The sequence below is a fragment of the Astatotilapia calliptera genome, chromosome 13, assembly GCF_900246225.1.
Source record: "Astatotilapia calliptera chromosome 13, fAstCal1.2, whole genome shotgun sequence".
Taxonomy (NCBI): Eukaryota; Metazoa; Chordata; class Actinopteri; order Cichliformes; family Cichlidae; genus Astatotilapia; species Astatotilapia calliptera.
In genome coordinates, this window is record NC_039314.1 from 16967709 (window position 1) to 16989572 (window position 21864).

The following is a 21864-nucleotide window of genomic DNA, read 5'->3' on the forward strand; positions in this document are numbered from 1 at the left end:
ACATTAATAAATTGGTTCCCATCACTGTGAAGCATGGCGTGGATTCCTGCTCCCGGGTGCCACAGAGACAGAGCAATTATTCAGCGACAGCACAATAGCATACCCGAAGGGAAACCGAACAGAAGTCTTTTAGTATCATCCAAACAACACGTTATTGATGTGTCAGTAACGTGGCTGTATTTTTGATGAAAGTGTTATTAATGCAGGCAGTCATTCCAGTGCAGGCCACAATAATATCTCCGAGGATGAATAGCGTGTCATTCTTTGTAAAAGAGAACAGCTCCTATTTTACAGATTTATTTTTAATCTAAAATGTCCTTGAGGATTGGTTGTCTTCAGAAACAGTAACTATAGCCAATAGTATGAATAGACCATTTTAAAATAACAACTTTTTGTCCTTCAACACTGTATTATTTGAACCTTTGTTTTTCTTCTAAAACTTGCTCTATGAACTGTTACACCTGCAAACTGTCCAAGATGATTCTGCATGCTGTTTTACTTCATTGAGCAGTAAGGCCAGTGTAATTTATCGTCTCAAAACCTGCACATCTTTTCTGACAATACACTCCTCTGTTTCTGTTTGAATATAGTTTTTCTTGCTCTTCTTCTTCACGTTGATAAATGGATTCAATCTTTCTCATTTCACAACTGCCATCTAAAATGGGAGAGTTGCTTTATGAAATTACAATAACAGATTCTTAAATGTGCTGCATTTTGTTGTTGTTGTTTTTTTTGTGTGTGTCAGCAAAGAGTAAAGCAATAAAAGTGTTTAATTACATGTCATAAACATGGATAGTCGGCAGTCCATGTTGTTCAGTCAGACTGAACATATTCTGTTTAATAGAATATGACAGTCAGAGATTATTGTGAGCATTACTCCCACAAACGCTGTCACTGATTTCCTACCGCTGCTGTGAGTAATAGTCTAACTTTGAATAAAAACTGCAACACATACACACCATACATGTAGAGATGAGAGTAAAAACGAGAAAGCACACACACAGTATCACAAGAGGGTGTTGCAGTGTGATGACATTATCGTCTTCAATCATCCCTCACCGTCACACTGCTACGACAGGGTTCCCTGCTATTTAAGGCAGCTGTAATTTCTGTGGAGAGTGGTGACAATCATATCTGCTAGATATGATTACACACTTGTGTGGCTGATAGTCACGCATAACTGTTAAAAGAGTAGCATATCGACCAAAAAAAAAAGAGCCTTATTACATGATAACCATCCAGTTTCTTTGTAGTTAAAGGTTAAAGGGCTTTGGTGAAGCTTGCTCAAGAAACAACATATCAAAGAATGTGAGGAATTAATGAATAAACGATCGAGCGTAAAAGAATCCACTCACAGATTTACCCTCCCACTACCTTAGCAGTGCAAAATAAATCTATGTTTAAAAATGCAAGGTTCTTAAATATATCTGACTTAAGTACCCCACATCAGGTACACTAGGTTTTTAAGATATTTGGCAGGTGGGTTGTTGGACGCATCATGGATGGAATAACTCTTGCAACAATGTTATGAAAGTCTGTAAAATGGACAAAATACACACCTTTTGTACCTTTTGTGTAGCTGCTTTTATATCCAGTTTTTATGCTTTTGGTGTGATACTGAATTTAGGTCCACTATGTTTTGGCAGACTGTTTGGTTTATGATTGTGTTTGATGTCTCCTCAGGTTCCCTCCAGTTAGTGAGCTGGCTCCTATTGGCACTTCAGTAGGGATTATTCTTGCTGCTGCTATCAATCAAACCATCTTCTACTCCATTGTTGCAGGAAACGAACGAGGTATGGCCTGCAGATTATACAGTATACAATGCAGTCATTTTGACCCTAAGTGCTAAATTCCACTTTAGGTGCAAAAAAACCCAAACAGTTTATGTAACGTGAAAATGAGATTTAGATCTTAAAATGCTCAGTGAAAAACATCTAGATGTTTGTTTGGAAGTCTATGTAGCGTCAGAGAGGACAGTATTGATGTACTTGGAACTGTGCATCACTTTTCATACTTGTTGGCAAAGAAGAGCAGAGGTGTGAGGCTGACTCAGGTCAGTCAGCCAAAAATAGAAGACGTATATAGAAGGAACCCTCAGTCAATAGTTGCTTGTCCACATGCACCTCAAGAGTTCTTGTAGTTAATTGTGTAAAAAAATAAGTCATATAGTTCTGGTCATATCACCATTTGGTTGCAAGAAATTAAAAACTATAGAACTCACCAGTGAATCTGTTTACTGTGTTATATGTGTGCAATTTTTCCTCTTTTTCATAAACGCCACTTGTTTGTTTCCAGGTCATTTTCAGGTGAACAACAGGACAGGCGTCATCTCCACGGCAAAACCACTGGATTATGAAAACGTGACCAGCTATGTCCTCAGGGTCCAGGCCGACTCAATGGTGGTTGTCATGTCCAACCTCCGTGTGCCTTCTAAAAGTAAGAAATGTTAGCATGTAAGCCACTCACAGTGGAAGTTTTGTTGGATTGTTTATGTTTAAACTCAGGACAGAAATTATGGTATTCAAGGTCCATCCATCCATTTTCACACCTGCTTATCCAATTTAGGGACCAACTCATCCATTATCTTAGATATTACTGTAAATTCCTCACTTTGACCATTTATGGTTATATTATTAGAAAGTTTATAATCACTTGCTTTCATCCTTTATCTTTACATTGCTATGTAGAAGACTTGAGCCAACATCTCTCTTTTTATTTTGGTAGGAAAATGAAAGCAGTAAACTGAAACGTGTGCAAAAAATAGATGGAAATGCAGTATATAAGGTAAAAATAGGGTTTGTACAGTTCTGACAAGTTTGAAAGTCAGTATTTGGTTTTCCTTTATTCTTCAAAACAACCTGAACTCTTAGGCAAGCTTTATTGAAATTCAAAGCTCTTCCTTGGAAATCGGATGCCTTTTGTTCCTTTCTGTGTCAAGATGATTCCACAATGTTTAATTAAGGGCGAGATGCAGCTTTTCTGTACTTATATTTCATAATTTTGACAAGATCCCCAACACCACTGGCTGAAATGCATTACCAAACCATGAAACAGCTTCCACCATATTTTACAGATGGCTGTGGATACTCACTGTTGTACCTTTCTCCTGAACTTCTCCGTACACATTGATGATGATTTGATCAAAAAATGTGAAATTTGGATTCATCACTTCATAAGACCTGTTGCCACTGATTTTTCAGACCAGTTTTGTGTAATTTAGCATACACCATTTCACTTCTTTAAGAATGGCTTCTGACAGCCACCCTTCTGCTGAGAACATTTCTGAAGACCACTTTTTCTTTTGTCCTCCATTTGTCTAATTTCCTCATATTTCCTCAAAACATGCTGCACACCACGCATAGATATGCCAAGTTTTCAGCTAATATCTATTTGCAAATCACCTTATTGTTGAAGAAATACCATTTTATGCCTATTTAAATACTAAATACTATTCAACAGTGTCAACAGATTTGATGTCCATCTTGTAGTTATGGTGATTTAATAAAAATGTTCAAAGTATGAGAAATAAAAGCTTCAGTGTCCGGTAATATCACAAATTGTTAAAAATGCTTTGTCAAAATTCCTCAAAAAGATCTAGCAATGGAAAAAATAGGCCATTTCTCTTAATTTAGACAAATCACCACATAACGAGGGTGGGTGAGAAAACATTAATCATGGCAAATTCTCACTTAATGGAATTTGTGCGTGTTCCCATTCTTAAGGCCTCGGTGTACTAGAAAAAAAATAAACTGCAGAATATGTTGGTTGGCAAGGGTGATTCTTGAAGCATGGCAAAAACCGATTGTCACAGTTTCTTCCTTTTCTATCCCAGTGTCTTTTCTTTCTGTCCAGGAATTCTGCGTACATGGTGAGTTTAGGTAGTCTCTCCTTTAAGGCATTCATGTTATTGTTCTTGACATAACTCATGAAAAGTGACAGAAGTTGCTTGAGAGAAAAGTTAAAACTTTAAAAATACTTCCAGCATACCATTGCTGTGTGAAGTGGGCATGATTGTTTGATTGCCTGTTTGAGAAATATGCATAAATTGCTGGATGCTTCCACTGTCACAGTGGAGGTTTGAAATAACTCCGGAGACTTGAGACTGCTCTCTCTTTGATAGATTCCATGCCCTAGCTGGAATATCATTAGGCTCGTTTATGGTTCTGTTTACTGACATTCATGTTTTGTATAATGATGGGTAGTGTTCTAACAATAAATAAGGTTTAGTAGATGGTTTGCTGCTCTTTTTTTTGTCATACTGTGTCTCTCACATACTAATGACCATAATTAAAAGTAATCAACACTTGTATACCCACAAAGAAGAGAGCTTCTCTAACAAGTACGCTGTAAGCAGGCACCCCGTTTTGAATGAGTGCACTCACTCGTCATACTTCTCTTGTTATAATGATCAGGGCCCCGTGAGGCACAGCATCTTCCTTCTCATTAACGTGTTTTTATCAATTAGTGGACCAGTGACCCTCTTAGGGTCCAGTACCTTACATATGTATGCAAATGTTCAGGATCCACACATGCATGCATACAATATAATAACCCAGACTAAGACAATATTTACTTTCATGTTTTCTAAATAATAATGCACTCAAACCTAGACGGGCTTAGAAGCACTCCTCTTCTCATAATAGGTTTGTTTTGTTCATGCATCTTTATGAGTGTCCAGAGTGTGAGCCGGAGAGACTATATTTATGTTTTTATGTGCTGATGGAGGATGGCCACTTTCTGCAAAGAGCGGGAGGAGAGAGACACTCTGCAGACCTCTTTCCCCGTTCCCTCGAGTCCTCCCGCGATGTCTCACACTACAGCTTTTGTCCCTATAATTTTGATGTGCTGTGTTTTGTTTGTCCAATTCCCCTGGTGCATCCTTAGCGCCAATGCCACATGGCTTTACTTTTTTTTTTTTTTTTATCTCGCTAGGAGAAAAATGGTCCTTGACACTGCAATTTTTTTTTACCTAAATTGCAGTCTTGATTTTTTTCCGCTCTTCATATTTATGCTGTACATTGCATTGGTGTAACTATGACAAATTAGGCAGATGAAATACTCTGTACATGTGTTTCTTTTTAAAGGGACAGAATGAATATTTCAGAAGCTTCACAAAAAGGCCACTTAACCAGCAAATTTAGTATTATGCGCAATTTTATGCCTCCTTGCCTCTCGCAGTGTTTCCTGTAACTCCAGGGACCCTCTTGCAGCTTGATTATTGGCTGCCCTTCAAATTATTATTCCCAATAATGTGCAAAATGCTTGCCTCTTAAGCTTCCACTGGCTTTTATTGATGGCATTTTTATGCACCAAGTTGTAGGAAGAATAAACCTCTCAACAAGGTAGACCCCATTTAAAAATAATGGTTTCGAAGTTAAGATTTCATCATCAATTTTTATTATTTAACAGAGCAATTTTCCACTCAGTGTGTGAGTGTTATTGCTTATTGGTTGGTAAACAGAATGCAAAATGGCTCAGTTGTTTTCCTGATCTGCTTATGGGGGCAGTGAGAGAGAAGTCATCAACATCCTTCAGACTCAGTTTTTCCCCATGCTGAATATTTGCTGCAATCAAAACAAAATTAACCTCCTCATTACTGGCCCAAAGTTGTCGGCTTTGCCAAAATAGCTTCTCGCGCTGTTTTGTTGGAAGGGGCTGAGACAGTAATAAGGGAACACGTTTCTCTTTTCAGCATGCAATTCAAATCCACTTCAAAAGGTTATTGCAGTGCAGCTTGAAATTACTACTAAATAAAGAGGGCTTTTCCAAAGAAGAAGGGGAATATGCCCGCAGAAAACTATTTTCAGTCAGGCAAAAGGTGGGTGCATCAATTTTAAAGTAAAACAAAAGGGGTCAAAGATGCGTTCCTCAAATAAGGGAAAAACACACACCTGTTTGCCCACCTGACTTTATTTACAATCTGTGAGAGCTATCCAGAGGTGTCGATTACGGAGAAGGAACGAGAAAAAAACAACTTTGTTGACACTGTGTGATGGTTTCAGTGATAAATAACTTTCAAAATATTCTGGGAAATTATTTCAGGCCTTCTTTTGAAGTTGTAGACCGGCTGATGTCCATGAAAAATTATTATGACATGCCAGTTTTGAAGACAAATTGGACAACTCCAGTTCCAATAATCAAATGAGCTATGTTTACTTTATTTCGATGACATACATTTTCTAAGCTTGCATGTCCCGACTCTACTTTTGTAAGCGTGGTGCTAACCCGGGTCAGGGGAAGCATGAATAAAGTAGGTGCACTTAAGTATGCAAGCTGAGCCCTGCATAAACTAAGAAAGAAACTAAGAACTAACAAATAAAAGCTTAAACAGGATTTGAAATCCTTCTGGTGTCATTTATTGCAGCTAACACAGCCAAGGTGTTCATTGAGGTTCTGGATGAGAACGACCACCCTCCTGTCTTCTCCAGGAAGCTCTACATAGGCGGTGTGGCAGAAGACACTAAGATCTTCAGCTCAGTGCTCAAGATAGTGGTAAGAAAACAATTAACTGGGGTTTTTTTTGTTGTCGTTGTTGTTTTTTCTGCTTTTGTATAAAAAGTAAAGACTCTGATCTTTTTTGTTACACTTACCCTTCAGCCATGGTGTGACAGTTTTTGCTCTGTGCAACACAGTTTGGTCTCCTCCCCTGTTGCTTGTAACATCTCTTTGTCAGTTTCACTCCCCCCACTGCTTGCCTTTCCACAGACAGCTGGGATCAGAGTAAGCTGAGCAGTGTAATCTCAGTGTGTTCTCAGATGCATGGCTGGACATCCCGCTGAATGTCAGCCTGTTGCACCAAGAAGATTTCACTTTTTCATTGTGTACAATACTCTTTACACTCTGCATTATGGGTATGATTGTGCATTTAGGATCGTGTTTGTCCACAGAGTTTTTAAAGAGCTACTTCATGCATTACCTGCAAAAATGTATCAACATTAGGAGTACTAGTAGTAATAGTTATAGTAGTAGTAGTAGTAATATTATATCTGTGATCTCATAAAAAAGGCATAAATGCCCTTAAATGACTTATGTCCTTTAAGACATAACCTATTTTTCAGTAGCCTGTATAATCCTGAATGTTATACAGTCTGTGCACTTGTACTTGTGGGTACAAGCAGAAAAGGTATGCACATCTAAAGACTTTTTTTTGCAGGTGCTGGACCAAAAGTGAGAAATCTTCATAGCGAGAAAAAGATAAGGTCTGCACTCTGCTGTGCTCCCAGGGTTTTATATTGATAATTGCCTTGCAGGAAGAGCTTTTTCGGGCTCTCCTTCTGATGTAAAAAAGGTACCAAACTAAAGCCCATAGAAGACTGAGGGAGTGAAAAGAAAAAAGGAAATCTTGCAAAATACACTATAATAGCTAGATGTAGGCAGGTAGTAAAGTACAAACTGAGACCTCAGGCAGGGATGGGAATTATTGCAGCTTTCAAATTTCAAAAACTGTGGATTTCCATAAAACACATGATCAGTACAGCTTTGTCTCCATCTTTTCTGCCTCTTGATTAACTTGTAATTGACACCAACATGCAAGTTTGTGAACTCTTTAGAATTCTCGACACTATGTAACATAAACATAAACATAAACATGACCTAAAACATTAGCACATCAATACACAAGCCCTTTAATAATATACTTGGAGAACTGAGTTGAAACAAACCTAAAATTAAACATTACACGTGGTTAATTATATCTTGTAAAAGGTCATCTAATATTCTATATCTGCTACTGTCAAAATCCCCTTGGACGCTAGTAATTGTAGCTGTGTTTCTGGTAGTTACTCCTCCAACCTGACATGGAGTTTTTACCCATTCCACCACATGGCCTAACATATTCTTTATTTTCCAGTGACAGTGAAGTCGTCCCAGCCAGTTTGCAGCCAAACAGGGCCACCCTGTTTCATAGCATGAAATGCTGGAATGCAGCATTTTCTTTTCTCCAAACACAACGCGTGTCATTTAAACCAAAAACCTCTATTTTGGTTTCATGCCTACACAAAACATTATTCTAACAGCCTTTTGGCTTTCTCCATATGATGTACAAACTGCAGACCGACAGGGAGCATTGTTTTTGCATTGTAGCCCTGCCATGCACACCTTTGTTGTTTAGGGTTCTCCTGATGGTGGGCTGACAAACATGAAAATTAGCCAATGTAAGAAAGACCCTGAGACCTTTTCCAACCTTGTGAACATTAGCAATTCTTTTCCTCCTCATGAATATCATCCATCTTATTATTCACTTGCTCAGATGTGTGGGTTTGTTGCCTAAATAAAAGCAAGAGGGTGCCCACTGATACCTGGTTCTCATTCCATTGACTGAACACATGGTTCTGACTTCATCTTGAAAATAATTGGCAGTCTGAGAGGCTCACATACATTTTTCCTTAATATTTGATATTTCTCTTTATTGAAAAATGGCTTAGTGTTATATTTTAGTCCCATTTCTTAATTGGATTATCTTCATCTACTACTAAAATGAGAAAGGAATGGAAAAAGAAATATAGTTTAAATGTTTCTCAAACTTTCTTGGACCACAACAGATTCCCCCAGAGGCCCATGATTCTTTGGAATATTGCTGGTGTGAAACATTATTTCAGAAAGTTCATTGCCGCTTGCTCTCCCTCGGGATAATATTTAAAAGTAATAACAAATTTATGACACTACTGACCTTCTGCTGATAGACTCTTTCCAGAAACAGTAACATAATATAATACTAAAAAAAGAGTTACACCAACTAACTGGCAGACATTTTTATGTAAGTAGATGAATTTTCCAATATCAGACATGTTTGCTTTATTTGTGCAGTGTAATTTTAGGAGTATGTAAATGTTACAGAGTAGATAGTAGTAGTGGTAGTAATAGTATTTACTATTTAGGACTCAGAGGTTGCCAAAAAAAGTGACACTCACTCCCTCCTAGACTGAAAGCAAATGAGGGGGAAAGAAGAAAGAAATGCCTCAAGCTCTCAAGGCTACTTTATAAGTCCATATTTGGTAATATGACAGGTTTTTAATATTGACCTAGCTTTTAGGGTCCATATATTTTCCCTTTGCTGTCTCATGGCAGCTTGGAAACAAACATCTCTAAGTGACAGTTTTTCCCCGGTGTCCATAAAACCTTTAGCATGCATAAATGATGCTCAGATAAAGTATATTCGGCCAAATTTTGTCCAGCGAGGATATCTCACTCTGTTGATTTATGCAGTCCTTCCATTGGGACCTTGCACCCCCCCTTAGCTCCAACCCTCTCCTGTGCGAACCGCTGCAGAAAAAAAGAGATTGCTCCTATTTATCAGTGTCACTTTCCCAAGACAAGTACTGTGAAAATTGATGCCTGCCTGTAAGAAAGAAAGAAGAAAGTGTACTTTATTGGTCCCCGTGGGGAAAATCCCTCTCTGCATTTAACCCATTCACTCAGTGAAGCAGTGGGCAGCCATTGGCGCCTGGGGAGCAGCGTGTAGGGACGGTACCTTGCTCAGGGGTACCTCAGGATAGCTGTTCAGGGGAATCGAACCCCCGACCTTCCGATCATGGGGCCGCCACTCTACCTACTGAGCTATCCCTGCCCGGTAAGCTCAGTCGCCAATCAGAGCATATGCCTCAGAGGTTGATGGGTGAATTCTGTTGTTGCTTTTCGATAAAATGCTTTGACAAGATTCATATATTAAAATCTCTATGCATTGGATGATTGTGAGAATCATCAATTATCTTTTTGGTTTGGTTTTGATTTTAGAACAGTTACCCCTAAAATCACTCAAACAGGAAACAGTCATTACTAAAATGTAATGCACTTCAGAATTTTGACTTAAGGATCAATATGATGTATCAAAACTGATGTTAGGTATTGCTCATAGTGATGAATTACCACCTGCCTCTGCAGCTCCCCACTGCTTTATGGAGCTTTATAGTGCGTTCCAGGTCACTGTTTCGCTGTCTGGCTACAGATTTAGTGGTTTGATTCAATCTAACTACTCTCGCAGGATCATTTTGACCAAAGCAGGCAGCTGTTGAGCAAAAAACATCACTGTATACAGCACCAAATGGCAGACGGAGTGTTAGCCACAAGCTGGTAAACGTAGTGTAACCTATTGCTTAGCAGCTGAAGAGCCAGATATTTCCATCAGTGAGCATTTTTTTGTTTTGTTTTGTTTTTTGTTTTATTTTTTCAAAAAGAAAGTTGCGACTGGGATTGGCCAGAAGTGCTGCACCAAATCAACAGTAATTTTTTATCTGTAGCTGCTGGATGTGTGAATAAGCAAGCCTTTTCTAATAAGCTTTACATGTCAGCTTACAGGTAATAATGTGATGTAAAAGCTCATAAATGTAGTTGCAGGTGTTTTACAGAAATCATTCAAAAACTGTTAAGAATACTCAGATTTGGCAGCAACCCTCGCCATCTCTTTAGCCTTTTACAGTGGATAACAATGGGTAAAGCTGTGGCAGCTTGAAACAAACCACATGAGGGGGAGATAACTTACGAGCCTCCAGCTGCACTTCTTTTCTCTCTTGTCAGCTACTTTAGAGAACACCTGCTTGGAATAAAATTATAAACAAATCCCCCAGTAGATCAACATAAATGAAGAGCTCCACTCTTATACCATTTGTTTCCTTTTCTCTTTTGGTGTGTTCACTGAATTATTAATAGACTCTACCAATAGCAGTAAAATGGCTATCTATGAATGCTGTCCAAACATATTTTAATAACTTACTGAACAAAGGGAATAAAAAGATCTGTTTGTGTTTTGATTTGTCACAGGGCTGCAGAATAGCTGAGGAATAACAGTAAAACGAATGCACCTCAGCCCGCTTTTTAGGTTAAATCGGCGCTTATAGAACTAAATTATTGGAGGGTGTCCTATTCGCTCTGGTCTTGGTAGCATGCTGGTCATTGATTAAATGAACTACCTGCCTGTTTTATTTGAAAATGGGAAAATTATAAATTTGCTCCACTTGGATCTGACCCAATCTGTAGCTGAGAGAGTTGTGATTGATTCTGTGCGATTCACAGGTGACAAGTTTTCCCCTGGTTCCAGTACAGTGCTACACTTCTGATGTAGACGGCAAAAGATTTGAAAGAGAGAACAGATTTGAGAGTTATCACAGTTAATCGGAAACAGATTGCATGCAAGTGCCAACTTGATGCTTACGTGCAAGCTGATAGCGGGGTGACTCTGTGTTATTGCCATCTGTCCTTGTTTTAAGTCTGTTTGAAGATGGCAACTTGACTGCGAGTGGTCTCAGACCTGCTTCCTGTCTTTGAAGACATAGATTGCAAGTTGATCTCACATGGTCACAATAACTTTCCCTAGTGTGACTCTAGCCTAATACCACTTTCATACAGGTCTAGAGACCTAGATTGGCAGCCTCTCCCAACCTGCAATCCAACCAACAAGTAAACTTCAAATTTTCCTTCACTAGTTGGTTTCTGTCATGGAATGCACAATCACCATTTTTTTTTTTGAAAGACTTGATTAATATATTCTCTTTTTGATGACCTTAAACTTTTAATATTTCTGAGATTATTTGGTGTTTTGTATTACAGGCCACCGATAAGGACACTGGGAATTACAGTGCCATGGCATACCGCCTCATCATCCCACCCACCCCAGAGGGCCAGGACAGTTTTGTCATTGAGACCTACACTGGTATCGTGAAGTCGGCCATCATGTTTCGGAACATGCGCAGATCCTACTTCAAGTTCGAGGTTATTGCTACTGATGACTATGGAAAAGGTCTTAGCAACAGCGCTGAAGTGGTGGTAAGTATCCATATGATGCTTTCCATGTGATGCAGGGATGTAGAGATAAATATAGGATTCCCTGCTAATCTTTGACTTGCATGCCGCTGGCATGGCAGAGGCTTATTGGTTGTGGATTTTTTTGGCTTCCACAGCATCATATTTATGCAGCGAAGGCATCAACTGTCCACAATTCATTTATACAGGAAAGCCTAGGTGAATGGCTGTGCCAGTGCATTGAGTAGTCACAAGGAAGTGCAGCACTGCCTTTAGCAAACTGTTGTGGAATTTCTTTGTTTTGGTTTTTTTTTTTGGTTTTTTCTTTTCAGAATTATTGTAATCTTAGATGTTGGCTTTGTGAGCTCAAATGTTTAACAGTTTGAGAAAGATCCATGTAGGCTGTGGGCAGGATTTCAATTAAAAAAAAACTACTTTTGTCTGTGTATCATATGTAGAATATTAAACTACAACAAGCAAAAAAACTGTAAAAATCAGGACGAATTGGCTTATTACCATATTTACCATATCTCAGGCTTGTTAATTGAACACTTTAGAATTTATTTGTTGAATCTGTTTAAAAACCACAGTGTAAAAAGTTGCAGTTTGTCTTCCACAGTGGGTTATGTGCCAAACTGAAAATGCATGAGATTTGCAGGTTCATTAGAGGAAGTATGATCTCTATTTTTAGGAGCAAGACCCATAAGAGCTACACAGATTTTAAACTAAAGTCCTGGGACTATATCAAAGTACAATACTGGAGTATGCCTTGAGTGTGTACTTTGTTTCATATCATGGTCCAAATTAGACATTTAAGTAGGATTTTAGCATAATAAGGTTTTCATTTATCTGCCTGTTCTATTTCTCATCTCTTTTGCATCACTGTATGAATCTCGGCATTGTTAATTACTTCACTGCATTAGAGGGTCTTCATTAAGACTACTTAAAGAGGTTGTATCAGATTAATAAGCGAGTCACATCTGTCATGCAGTATTTGAAGAAAGGGAAATCTTTCTAACGAAAAAAGCACGAGTGCTGTGTTTTGCATGAGAACATTGATATTTTTTGAAAGGTGAAGAAAGATGACTGAACCATGAAAAGATTTGTGGGGGATTTAGAGCACTGACAAGTAGTGCTAAAAGCATATTAAGGAAAGTTGAGGTCAAATGAGTTATCAGTATTACAAGCGAGGGATCAAGTCCCACAAAACTCGAAAAAACTTGATACAGTATCGGACTGAGCCTAATGCCAAACCACCGAGGGAGGCACACAAAAGGAAGAAAAATCATTGCGTGGGCCTCCATCATCTCCTGACATCAGCCCAATTGAGAACCCATGAAGAATACATAAAAGAAATTCTGGTAAATATGTGTTGCTGTAAGAGGCTGTAATGTCATCCTCAAATAAAAAGATGCAGAAACATATTCAGTAAAAGAGTTTCTTTTGTGATATTAAAAAAAAAAGTTTTATAGATAATTCTTTTCAGATGTGTTTTTTTTTCTGGTTTGATATCAGTGTGACCTGTTATTTGAGTTATTTGGAATATTATACTTCTGTGTTGTTAATGTCCATGTCAGTATATAAATGTGTATAACCTGAGACAGTTTCTAAAAAAAAGATCTTGCGTTAAGAAACAACCTCAGAAATGATGTTAATACGTGAGAGCGAGTTTGATTTGTTTCGTGCAAAGCTTCTCTTCATAATACCTTGTGGTTTATGATCTTACATGATGATCCCTGCCTTTTGTTTTGTTTTGCTTTGTTTTTATTTCTGTTGAGTATTAAATGTTTTGGTTCCAGTCTATTGAATTATTCACAGGACGTACAACACACCCCGATATGTGGCCTCTGCCACTAGCTGATGATCCAATTAAAGTCTTTCTTTTATCCATGAGTATTAGCTCTGCAAACATTATGCACTTCTCCCTGCGTGCGCGTTCATCTAAATATATGTCTGTGTCTTTTTCTGAGTGCATGTCTGTTTCCCACTCATTTACGCATGCACCCGCTGTGTTTGGGCTCAGCTTTGCCCCCAGTTCAATGCTTATCTTTCCTGACTGTGGCCAAGCTTATTTTTTACTGCAGTGAAATATGTCTAGCTAACAAGCCTCTAACGAGACAGAAGGAGGGTGTGGGACATTGGCTGTATATGAGAGACCAGTGAGTGCTTAACTATGGTGCTTGTTAATTTTCAAGGGGAAACCTAATTTCACAGGAGCCACATGGGAAATTTGGCTTCAGAGCACAGAGGCTGTTGCCTATGCACTTAACTCTGGCACTGGAATTAGGTGCTCTTAAGTTTGCTGCATGGCACAGATACAAGCTGGCGACTAGTGGGTCCACCTAAAGAAGCATTTCAATGATTTAACATACGGTAGGATGTGTCAATAACTGGCTTACACGGTGTATTTTTAAACTTTATCTTTCTTTTCTGTCTTTCCCGCTATCTCACACTTTCTCCCAGGTTTCTGTGGTCAACGCATTGGACATGCAGGTTGTTGTGTCCACTGTCCCACCCACTTTAGTGGAAGAGAAGAGGGAAGAGCTCATTAGGTAGGACACAGCTCACATTTCATTAAACATAAGTTAAAAAAAACAAATTTTAATGAAAAGAAGCGGTATGTATTACTAACACAGTTTTTTTTTCATGCAAGATCATGTGTAAGATGAAGTATTCCTTTCATCAAATGTCCTTTGCAATATTTTTTCTTTTAATCTCAGCTATGCAACCTATTATTTTCTCATCTGAAATTATTTTCTTTAAAAGATTTCCCAGCTAAAACTGGCACAGAAAAGAAAATTCAGCTTGAGTTTTGTCTGTTGCGACATAAGGCTCAAGGCCGAACTTTAATTTCCATTAAAAATGTAAGGACTAGAGTGATGCATATGAGTCAGCTGGTTGAACAATTAATAAAAGCAAATATGCATTAGTAAAGATGGATATTTCATAAAAACCTGTGTAGGGTTTTTTTTGGGCAGCTTTTTTGTGTACAGTAAACATTGACTGATCAATTAAGATCATGGATGGGCCAATTAGACAGATGAGTCTGTCCTCTAGAGTCGGTTCTCCCAGTTTAGATTAATTAATGATAGAGATTCATGAAGCATCTTTTTACCGCTCTTAGGGCACAGTGTTTAGCTTAATTAGTCAATCTGAAAGGCAAATGGGTGTTAATAGCTGTTTTTTAAGAGCTTACTGTGTCTTTCTCACAGAAGTGACACAGCTCTTTAGGCTGAAAAACAGAGACATTAGTTGTGTTACGCTCTTTACAGTGATGCCATTTGAGATTTTGCACAGCGCTGATGATGATCCAGGGCCATTTTACCTGAGTGCTCAAACTGTTTATCCACCTTGGCAAAGGCAGACGGCAAGGCTTTCCTTTATTGGCTGTAATTTGAGGTGTGGATTTTTCCCTTCCTGAAAAGGATTATCAGAGCCTTACTTTGCCAGAGCCCAATGTGGAGAGACAAACTGCTGCCCAATGGGATAATCACTGCCAGATTGGAGTACTTAATCTTGGTGGCTGTCATATTGCTTTTGGGCATTAGAAATTGTTTGAACCTGGATTTTACCTTCTATAGTTCATCTTTCTCAGTTTTTTTCTTTAAGTGTATAAAATGTTTGTGTATGTATTTGCACATATAGTATTTATACAATGTAAAGTATAGGATACAAAGTTTCATCTGTGTGTATCTCAGTATTCTGGAGCGCCACGTCCAGGACCAGATTCCAGGTGCCAAGGTGATTGTAGAGGCTATCGGGCCACGTCGCCATGGTGATGGCTTTGAGTTAGAAGACTACTCTAAGTCGGACCTGATGGTATACGCCATTGACCCACTCACGAACAGGGCCATTTCACGTCAGGAGCTTTTCAAGTGAGTGGGTGAATTGTGTTACAAGAAGTTCAGTCCACCATTTGGTTTAAATTGATGTCCTAATGTCCCCGCTGTGCTGCATGTTTTCCCTGCTGCCTCTTTTTACCCTCTGTTCAAGCAGTGAGTCAGCAAATATGTCTTTTTCAGACTCCCTTTAGCTTCCTCCTCTACAGCATCTCCACTTCACTGCCTCTATTTTCTTTAAAAGACTTTGATTATGCTGCTGGTGCACTGCAACTGAAATATGTCATAGGAAAGTGGAAGATACAAGGGAGAAAAGAAGCAATGAGGTCATGGAGGGACAAAGTGAGACTGGAGCAGGGAATATTTCAATCAGTCCATCCACCCATCATTGCAGTACCTCAAAGACTGTTCTGAGGGCTGGGAGATATGCCAGCAATACATTTTTATTCCTTTTATTTCCGGACATAAAGCTGAAGAGAGTGCCCACAGTCTGCCAGAGAGTGTGCTTAAACACCAAAGAGGCGCACAGCACCACAGTAGAAATAAGTACAAGATACTTTGTCATCCTATCAGAGGAAAGAAGACCTTGGCCTTCTTTCCTGGCACCTCAGGAAAGTGTTTCACTCACTGTTTTGATGTTTCCCATCCCTTCTGTTGAACTGATCAGCACCAGATCTTAATAAACTTGACCAGCATATGAGAGCATGCCCATTCTGAGTTCCGGCTTCCACTCTTGATTAAATTGCATCCGTGTACTTTATGCTTAGCAGCCTGGAACTGTCCTCTGCAAAAACAGAGTTCAATAATTTGTAAGTTATTTAAACACAATATATAATTGAAAATAGTACTTTCATGCAATCCAGACTGCCCTAAATTCTGAAAGGGAAATTGTGGCTATGGACGCCCAGACTATTGGGCAATAGAAATATATTAAGCAAGAATGGGAAAACTTAATTGGTTTGCTCTGGTCACAAATTCTTAAAAGGAGAATTGATGTAACACAGTGGCAAACACGATCCTGCACCGACTTTTAAAAGGCTGTCTATGGCATTAAATTTGAAATAATCATGCATTAAAAAAAGTAACAGTTTTAAACATTTAACATGATGTTTTGGCACTATATTTAATTTAAAAAGTGGTATTCATTGTTTGCAAAGTATGATTTTATATTTTGCAAAGCATTTCTGCATTTCTTTAAGCAGCGTGGTAGTAAATTAATCTACAAACACCTTTATGCCCTCCACTATCAGGAGGAGCACCACATCATTTCACGTAAGGTGGCACATCCAATAAAATCAGATTATTATTATTATTTTTTTTTTACCTAAATTATTTGACATCTTCGTACTTCTAGCTTTTAAGACTTACAAGCTAATTTTAAAAGAGGTCTGCTACATCCTTGATTTAATAAGATCTACTTCCATAGATACAGATACTGTCAGAAAAAGTAATTTAGATTAGCGGAGATGGGCTTTTTATGCATGCAGCGCATGTCTGACAATGTTGTGGGGTAATTGTATGTCATATAGCCAGATCACAGGAGGAGAGGGAGAAATACAACATTGTAAGTGGATCAGTGCATTAAGTCGTATTCCACCTATTCCCACTTGTCACAGTCTAGAGTACAGATTGCCACATCACCTTACAGAAAAACAAAAGTGATGGTGGTTACATATGTATGTACGCTTGTCCTTTTGGAATGGTTTGTTTTGCATAGTAACATTGCATCCTCTCTAAATGAATTGCTTTGTATGCATGTATGTTTTTTTGAAAATATTGACGCATATACTGCCATTGGTTTATGCAGAAAAACAAGTGTAAATTGACACTTGTAGAAAAGTGTAAGTATTATAATTGCTTTTCATTTGCACTTAATGCTAATTATTATGATCAGTATGATTCATGTCTTGTGTTCAGTATTTACTCTCTCTATTTACACATTCTTTAGAAAATAGGTTCCTTTAGCTGTAAACTACCTACAGTGAGTAATTAGAGCTGTCCTCTGTAAGCAGGAGACTGCTGTGGCAAAACATAATGTGTAAAAGAGTATAAACTTGTTACAAAGCCTGTTAAGAAGTAAAACAGCTGCAGATTTAGATGATTCATCATCATGCTTCATGTTGAGGAACTGTAATATATTGCCTTTTGACACATTTTTAATAATATTTAATAAAAAACATTTATTATGTTCTCTTGACATTGATTACAAAGTAAGTGTCTTTTTTGTATGTGGAATACAGATTTCTTGATGGGAACGTGCTGGAAATCAATAAGGAGTTTCAGCCATACCTGGGTGAAGGTGGCCGCATTCTTGAGATTCGCTCCCCAGATATTGTAGCCAGTGTGAAAAAGGCTGCCCAGGCTGTCGGCTACACAGAGGGTGCCCTCCTGGCCCTGGCGATCATCATTATCCTTTGCTGCATCCCTGCCATTCTCATCGTCATGGTCACCTACAAACAGTCAGTATTACTATAATAATCACTAGGCTTTAACTGGATGTCAGCGAATAAATTTTAATTTAGCAGGTCATCGTCTTAGGAGATATTGCACGTCACTCTGGGTTTTATTGAAAGGTTTGCTCTGCACAGACGAATCAGATAGTTATTGTAGGAATGTAGCTTAATGTTAATATCGTGTTTCCTGTGGCTTGTAAGAGCAAAGCAGCGAAACCGCAAACAGCATCACTGAAAAGTGTATTTAAGATAAAATAAGAGCACTTCTTGCGTTAGTTTTAGCTTTTTGTGTGTGCGTCTCTCTATCTCTCTCTCACTTCCAACTCTCTTCCTCGGTATCTCTCGCTCTCATCAGACATGCTGACTGCGCACTCTGCTGGGCTAATCTCCCTGCTCATGCTGTGTGAAAGCAGATTAATTAACACTCATTTGTGACAAACATCTACAGCCAATTGTGACCGTCACAGTGCGTCTTCATGCTACTTAATCATCTCTGCCCGACACACACAACAGACGGTGCCCTCTCTCCCTTAGATGCGCGCAGTGCAATCCTCAAAAAAATATGACACTTTTTGCTTTGAAGCATCATTCAGACTGGTGTGATAATTGAACTCTCATTTGGCAAAAGCCAGGTTCTTATCTAAATGTTGGTATGCTGCAAGTGTACCGTAAACGGTAATATTTGAGAAATATTTATTCATGGCAGATGGGTAGAGCGGTTGTACTTATTCAAATGCACAGATCAGACACACAGCAGAAAACTATTGATGGTGACAGTAGACCTAACACACAAACTGTCGTAGCAGATGGTGCTTTGTTGGTGGCGACATTACTCTGGTAAAGTTAATTTTCTCAGTTGTGTTTGTCAACATAATTCATTGTTGTCTAAATTTGAATATATGATGAATATATTATTTAAGACATCAATTTGCACATTCACGTCGAGCACCTGAATGTAGTTGTGAATACGTAACGGCAATTTGAAGTATAAAAATGTTACTTATTTTGCGTTTAGATAAATACCTCAAAGCATCGAAATTGTGAGGTTGCACTCGTGCCAAATTATGTAATTATAGTTATGTAATTTCATGTCTTTTTTTGTCCCCCATCTCTCTCTCTTCTTGTTTCATCTCCTTTGCTCTGCATCAAAAACGCTGTGATCAGGTTCAAAGAGTAAGTAATTTCTCATGTTTTACAAGTGGCTGCTCATTGCTCGATGTGTGTGTCTGTGTGGTTGTGACACTACTTTCTTTCATCTTTATTATTAGTTATTTAAAGTCGAGTTGAATATTGTGAAAATGTGATGAACAGAATGCTTGCCAGCTAATGCCAACCTTTTGAGGTGTCTCTAGCATTAAGGGCACAGAGCAAGGCTGATTCATCTTCTAGGTCACATACTGAATGTGCATTTTTGGCTGAAAAGTTTCTCTTAATGTGGAAAATTTGATTAGATTCAAAAGAAAAATTATAGTTACACTTGTCACTCTGCTGGATACAGTTGAGTTGGCACATTCATCATGTCTTTTGCTACACATACAGTATACTGCATTTGCATAATTTTTAGTCTGTATTTCAAAAGAAATAAGCTTGAATAATCTAGCACATAGCTGAAAACCATGAAAATGCTTTTCAAATCTTACTTGCACAACTGCAGCAGCATTGACTGTTTCCTTGCAAGCCAAAAGAAGCTGATTATTATATTATTACTCTGCAATTGACAAAACAAATCAGCCTAAAATGCAGTGTGAGACAAGGGCTATTTGTTTTGATACATTTTAATAAAATTGTTTGACTAACATTAGTGAATAAATTAAATAAAAAAGAATACCACAGCTAATTGCTGCAAAATGGTTTTGGAGGGTTTTTTTTATATAGTTTAAAAGCTTGATGTTGCTAAAACTGAATTTTGCATCTAGAATATCTCTTCGTGTTCCTCTTTCTGGGGTGAGAATGACTTCTCAAAACACATGGGTAATTCATAGTAGAGACTTGATGCATAAGTCATGTGTCTGGTTTATTCTTAACCACATTAACACTTTGTGCAGGCGACAAGCAGAGTGTGCCAAAACTGCCAGGATTCAGATGGCTTTACCACCGGGAGGGAAAGCAGCTCCGGCAGCTGCTCCCACTGCTAACCTCTATGAAGAGTTGGGCGACAGCAGCATGTGAGTCAAGCTTGTCCTCTAAGTATTTTCCCATCCCACGCATTTCTTCTAGTCCCCATGATCAGATGCTGCTGCATCTGGCCTCGCAGGTTTCTCCCTGTGAGTGTTTTATTCAAGCTCAGGAAAAAATATTACCCCTCTATCAATCCTCTTTTCTGAAATGGCCACTGGCTGCTCTGGATGTTGACCTCAGGAGTCTCCACACTGCTTGAGACACATTAATAGTTGCATCAAAGGATCTCTCTGCTTGTTGTCTCTGTAACTATGATCCACTTTTGATGTCTGCAAACTGCACCGTATGGTGCAGCACAGCAGGTGACTAGATTTTAGCGTATCTATGTGTTTCTAGTTGAGTGCCTATGCATTTTAGCAAGAACCTCTCTTAAGGTAAGAGTGTGTTTAGGTTAATAAAAAAGCACATGGTTTCCTAGAAATAGAAACAAATACAGAATAATGTCCAAGTTCAAGGATTGTCACGAGTTACCTTTAAAAATGTAACCTGCGGTAGCCTACATTAAGTGCTTCCCTAACTTTGGTCCAAAGTGTTTTGCCATCAGCACAATCGAATTTCAGCTTTAATATTAAATCCTGCCCTAAATGTGTGATGAAATGTTAATGTTTGCAGATTAAATGAGACTACATTTAAACTGCTGAGGTAATGGGCTTAGCAATTTTGATTTTCAGCTCGTTCAAGGAATACTGCTTCTAATGTCACTTTTGCATTTTAAAAAAAAAATGTAAACCTAACATTAAGCTACGAAGAGCGTCCACAATATGCCCACCGCAGTTTTTAAATGTAGGCAGAAACATTTGATTCTGTAGCATAAGTAGAATTTTTATGGGCATTATTGTATTGTAGCTAAGAATTGTGTACACGGAGCTTATTTCCCAGTTTTCACCAGGAAGAAGAAGAGTTTCTCTTAAAAACAATCATATTGTTAAAATTATACATTTCCATCTGTGAAAAACAAAAGCTCTCAAAGTTATACTGTATGCACGCAGCATGGTGTCAAATGTAGACAGAAGTTAATCAGTCTGGTATTTGAGTTTAAAATGCAGAAACCTGCCGTACCCTCGTGTCGACGCTTCATCCATGTTTTCATTTTCCATTAACACCTCTGATATTTCTCCTTTAGTCTTCTTACCATCTGTCTGTGTTTATATCTTCTCATTCATTTTCAATTCCCTTGTCTCTCTGGATTCAGACTGCAGTAAGTAATGCCAAAACATGACAGAGGTCAATAAATATGAACAATATTGTGCGTAAATTTTGCAAGAAAAATGTCCTTGTTGCCCTGCCTGCTTAGTTGTTTTTTTTAAACATATGCACATAATTAATATACTTAAATTCTGGAATTTAAGTGGCATAGTTTGTTTGGTAATTGATCTTGATGAAGGGTGGAAAGACCTAGTGGGTTTTCATGCACGTACTTCATTCTTGTGAGAAAAAAGAGAAGGCTTAGTTTGGTTAGAGGTAGTGCATTTCATAAGATATCGCCGTAGATGTCTCCTCTCTTGCGTCCCATTAGACTGTTGTGTTCTTTTGTACTGTGCTGCTCTTAGTTTCACTGCTCTCTACATCTCTCTGTGCTGTGACCGATGGCACTAATGCATCCTGCATAGGTTCATGATGGCTACTGAGCTCATATATTTCAGTGTAATAATTTCACAATT

The 21864-nt window shown here is 38.4% G+C and overlaps 1 protein-coding gene across 7 annotated transcripts in view; it reads left to right on the top strand.

The window, feature by feature from the left end:
• The window catches only part of LOC113035231 (protocadherin-15-like), a 222786-nt gene that overhangs the window by 187355 nt on the left and 13567 nt on the right, over positions 1-21864 (top strand). For 3 of the 7 annotated variants that reach the window (XM_026190640.1, XM_026190642.1, XM_026190641.1), the window contains 10 exons: positions 1684-1793; positions 2296-2436; positions 6365-6492; positions 11542-11757; positions 14197-14285; positions 15432-15608; positions 17813-18031; positions 19190-19198; positions 20071-20190; positions 21396-21401. In XM_026190640.1, the coding sequence (XP_026046425.1) occupies positions 1684-1793; positions 2296-2436; positions 6365-6492; positions 11542-11757; positions 14197-14285; positions 15432-15608; positions 17813-18031; positions 19190-19198; positions 20071-20190; positions 21396-21401 (1215 nt within the window). The other 4 variants (XM_026190643.1, XM_026190644.1, XM_026190646.1 and 1 more) reach the window with 2 other exon arrangements.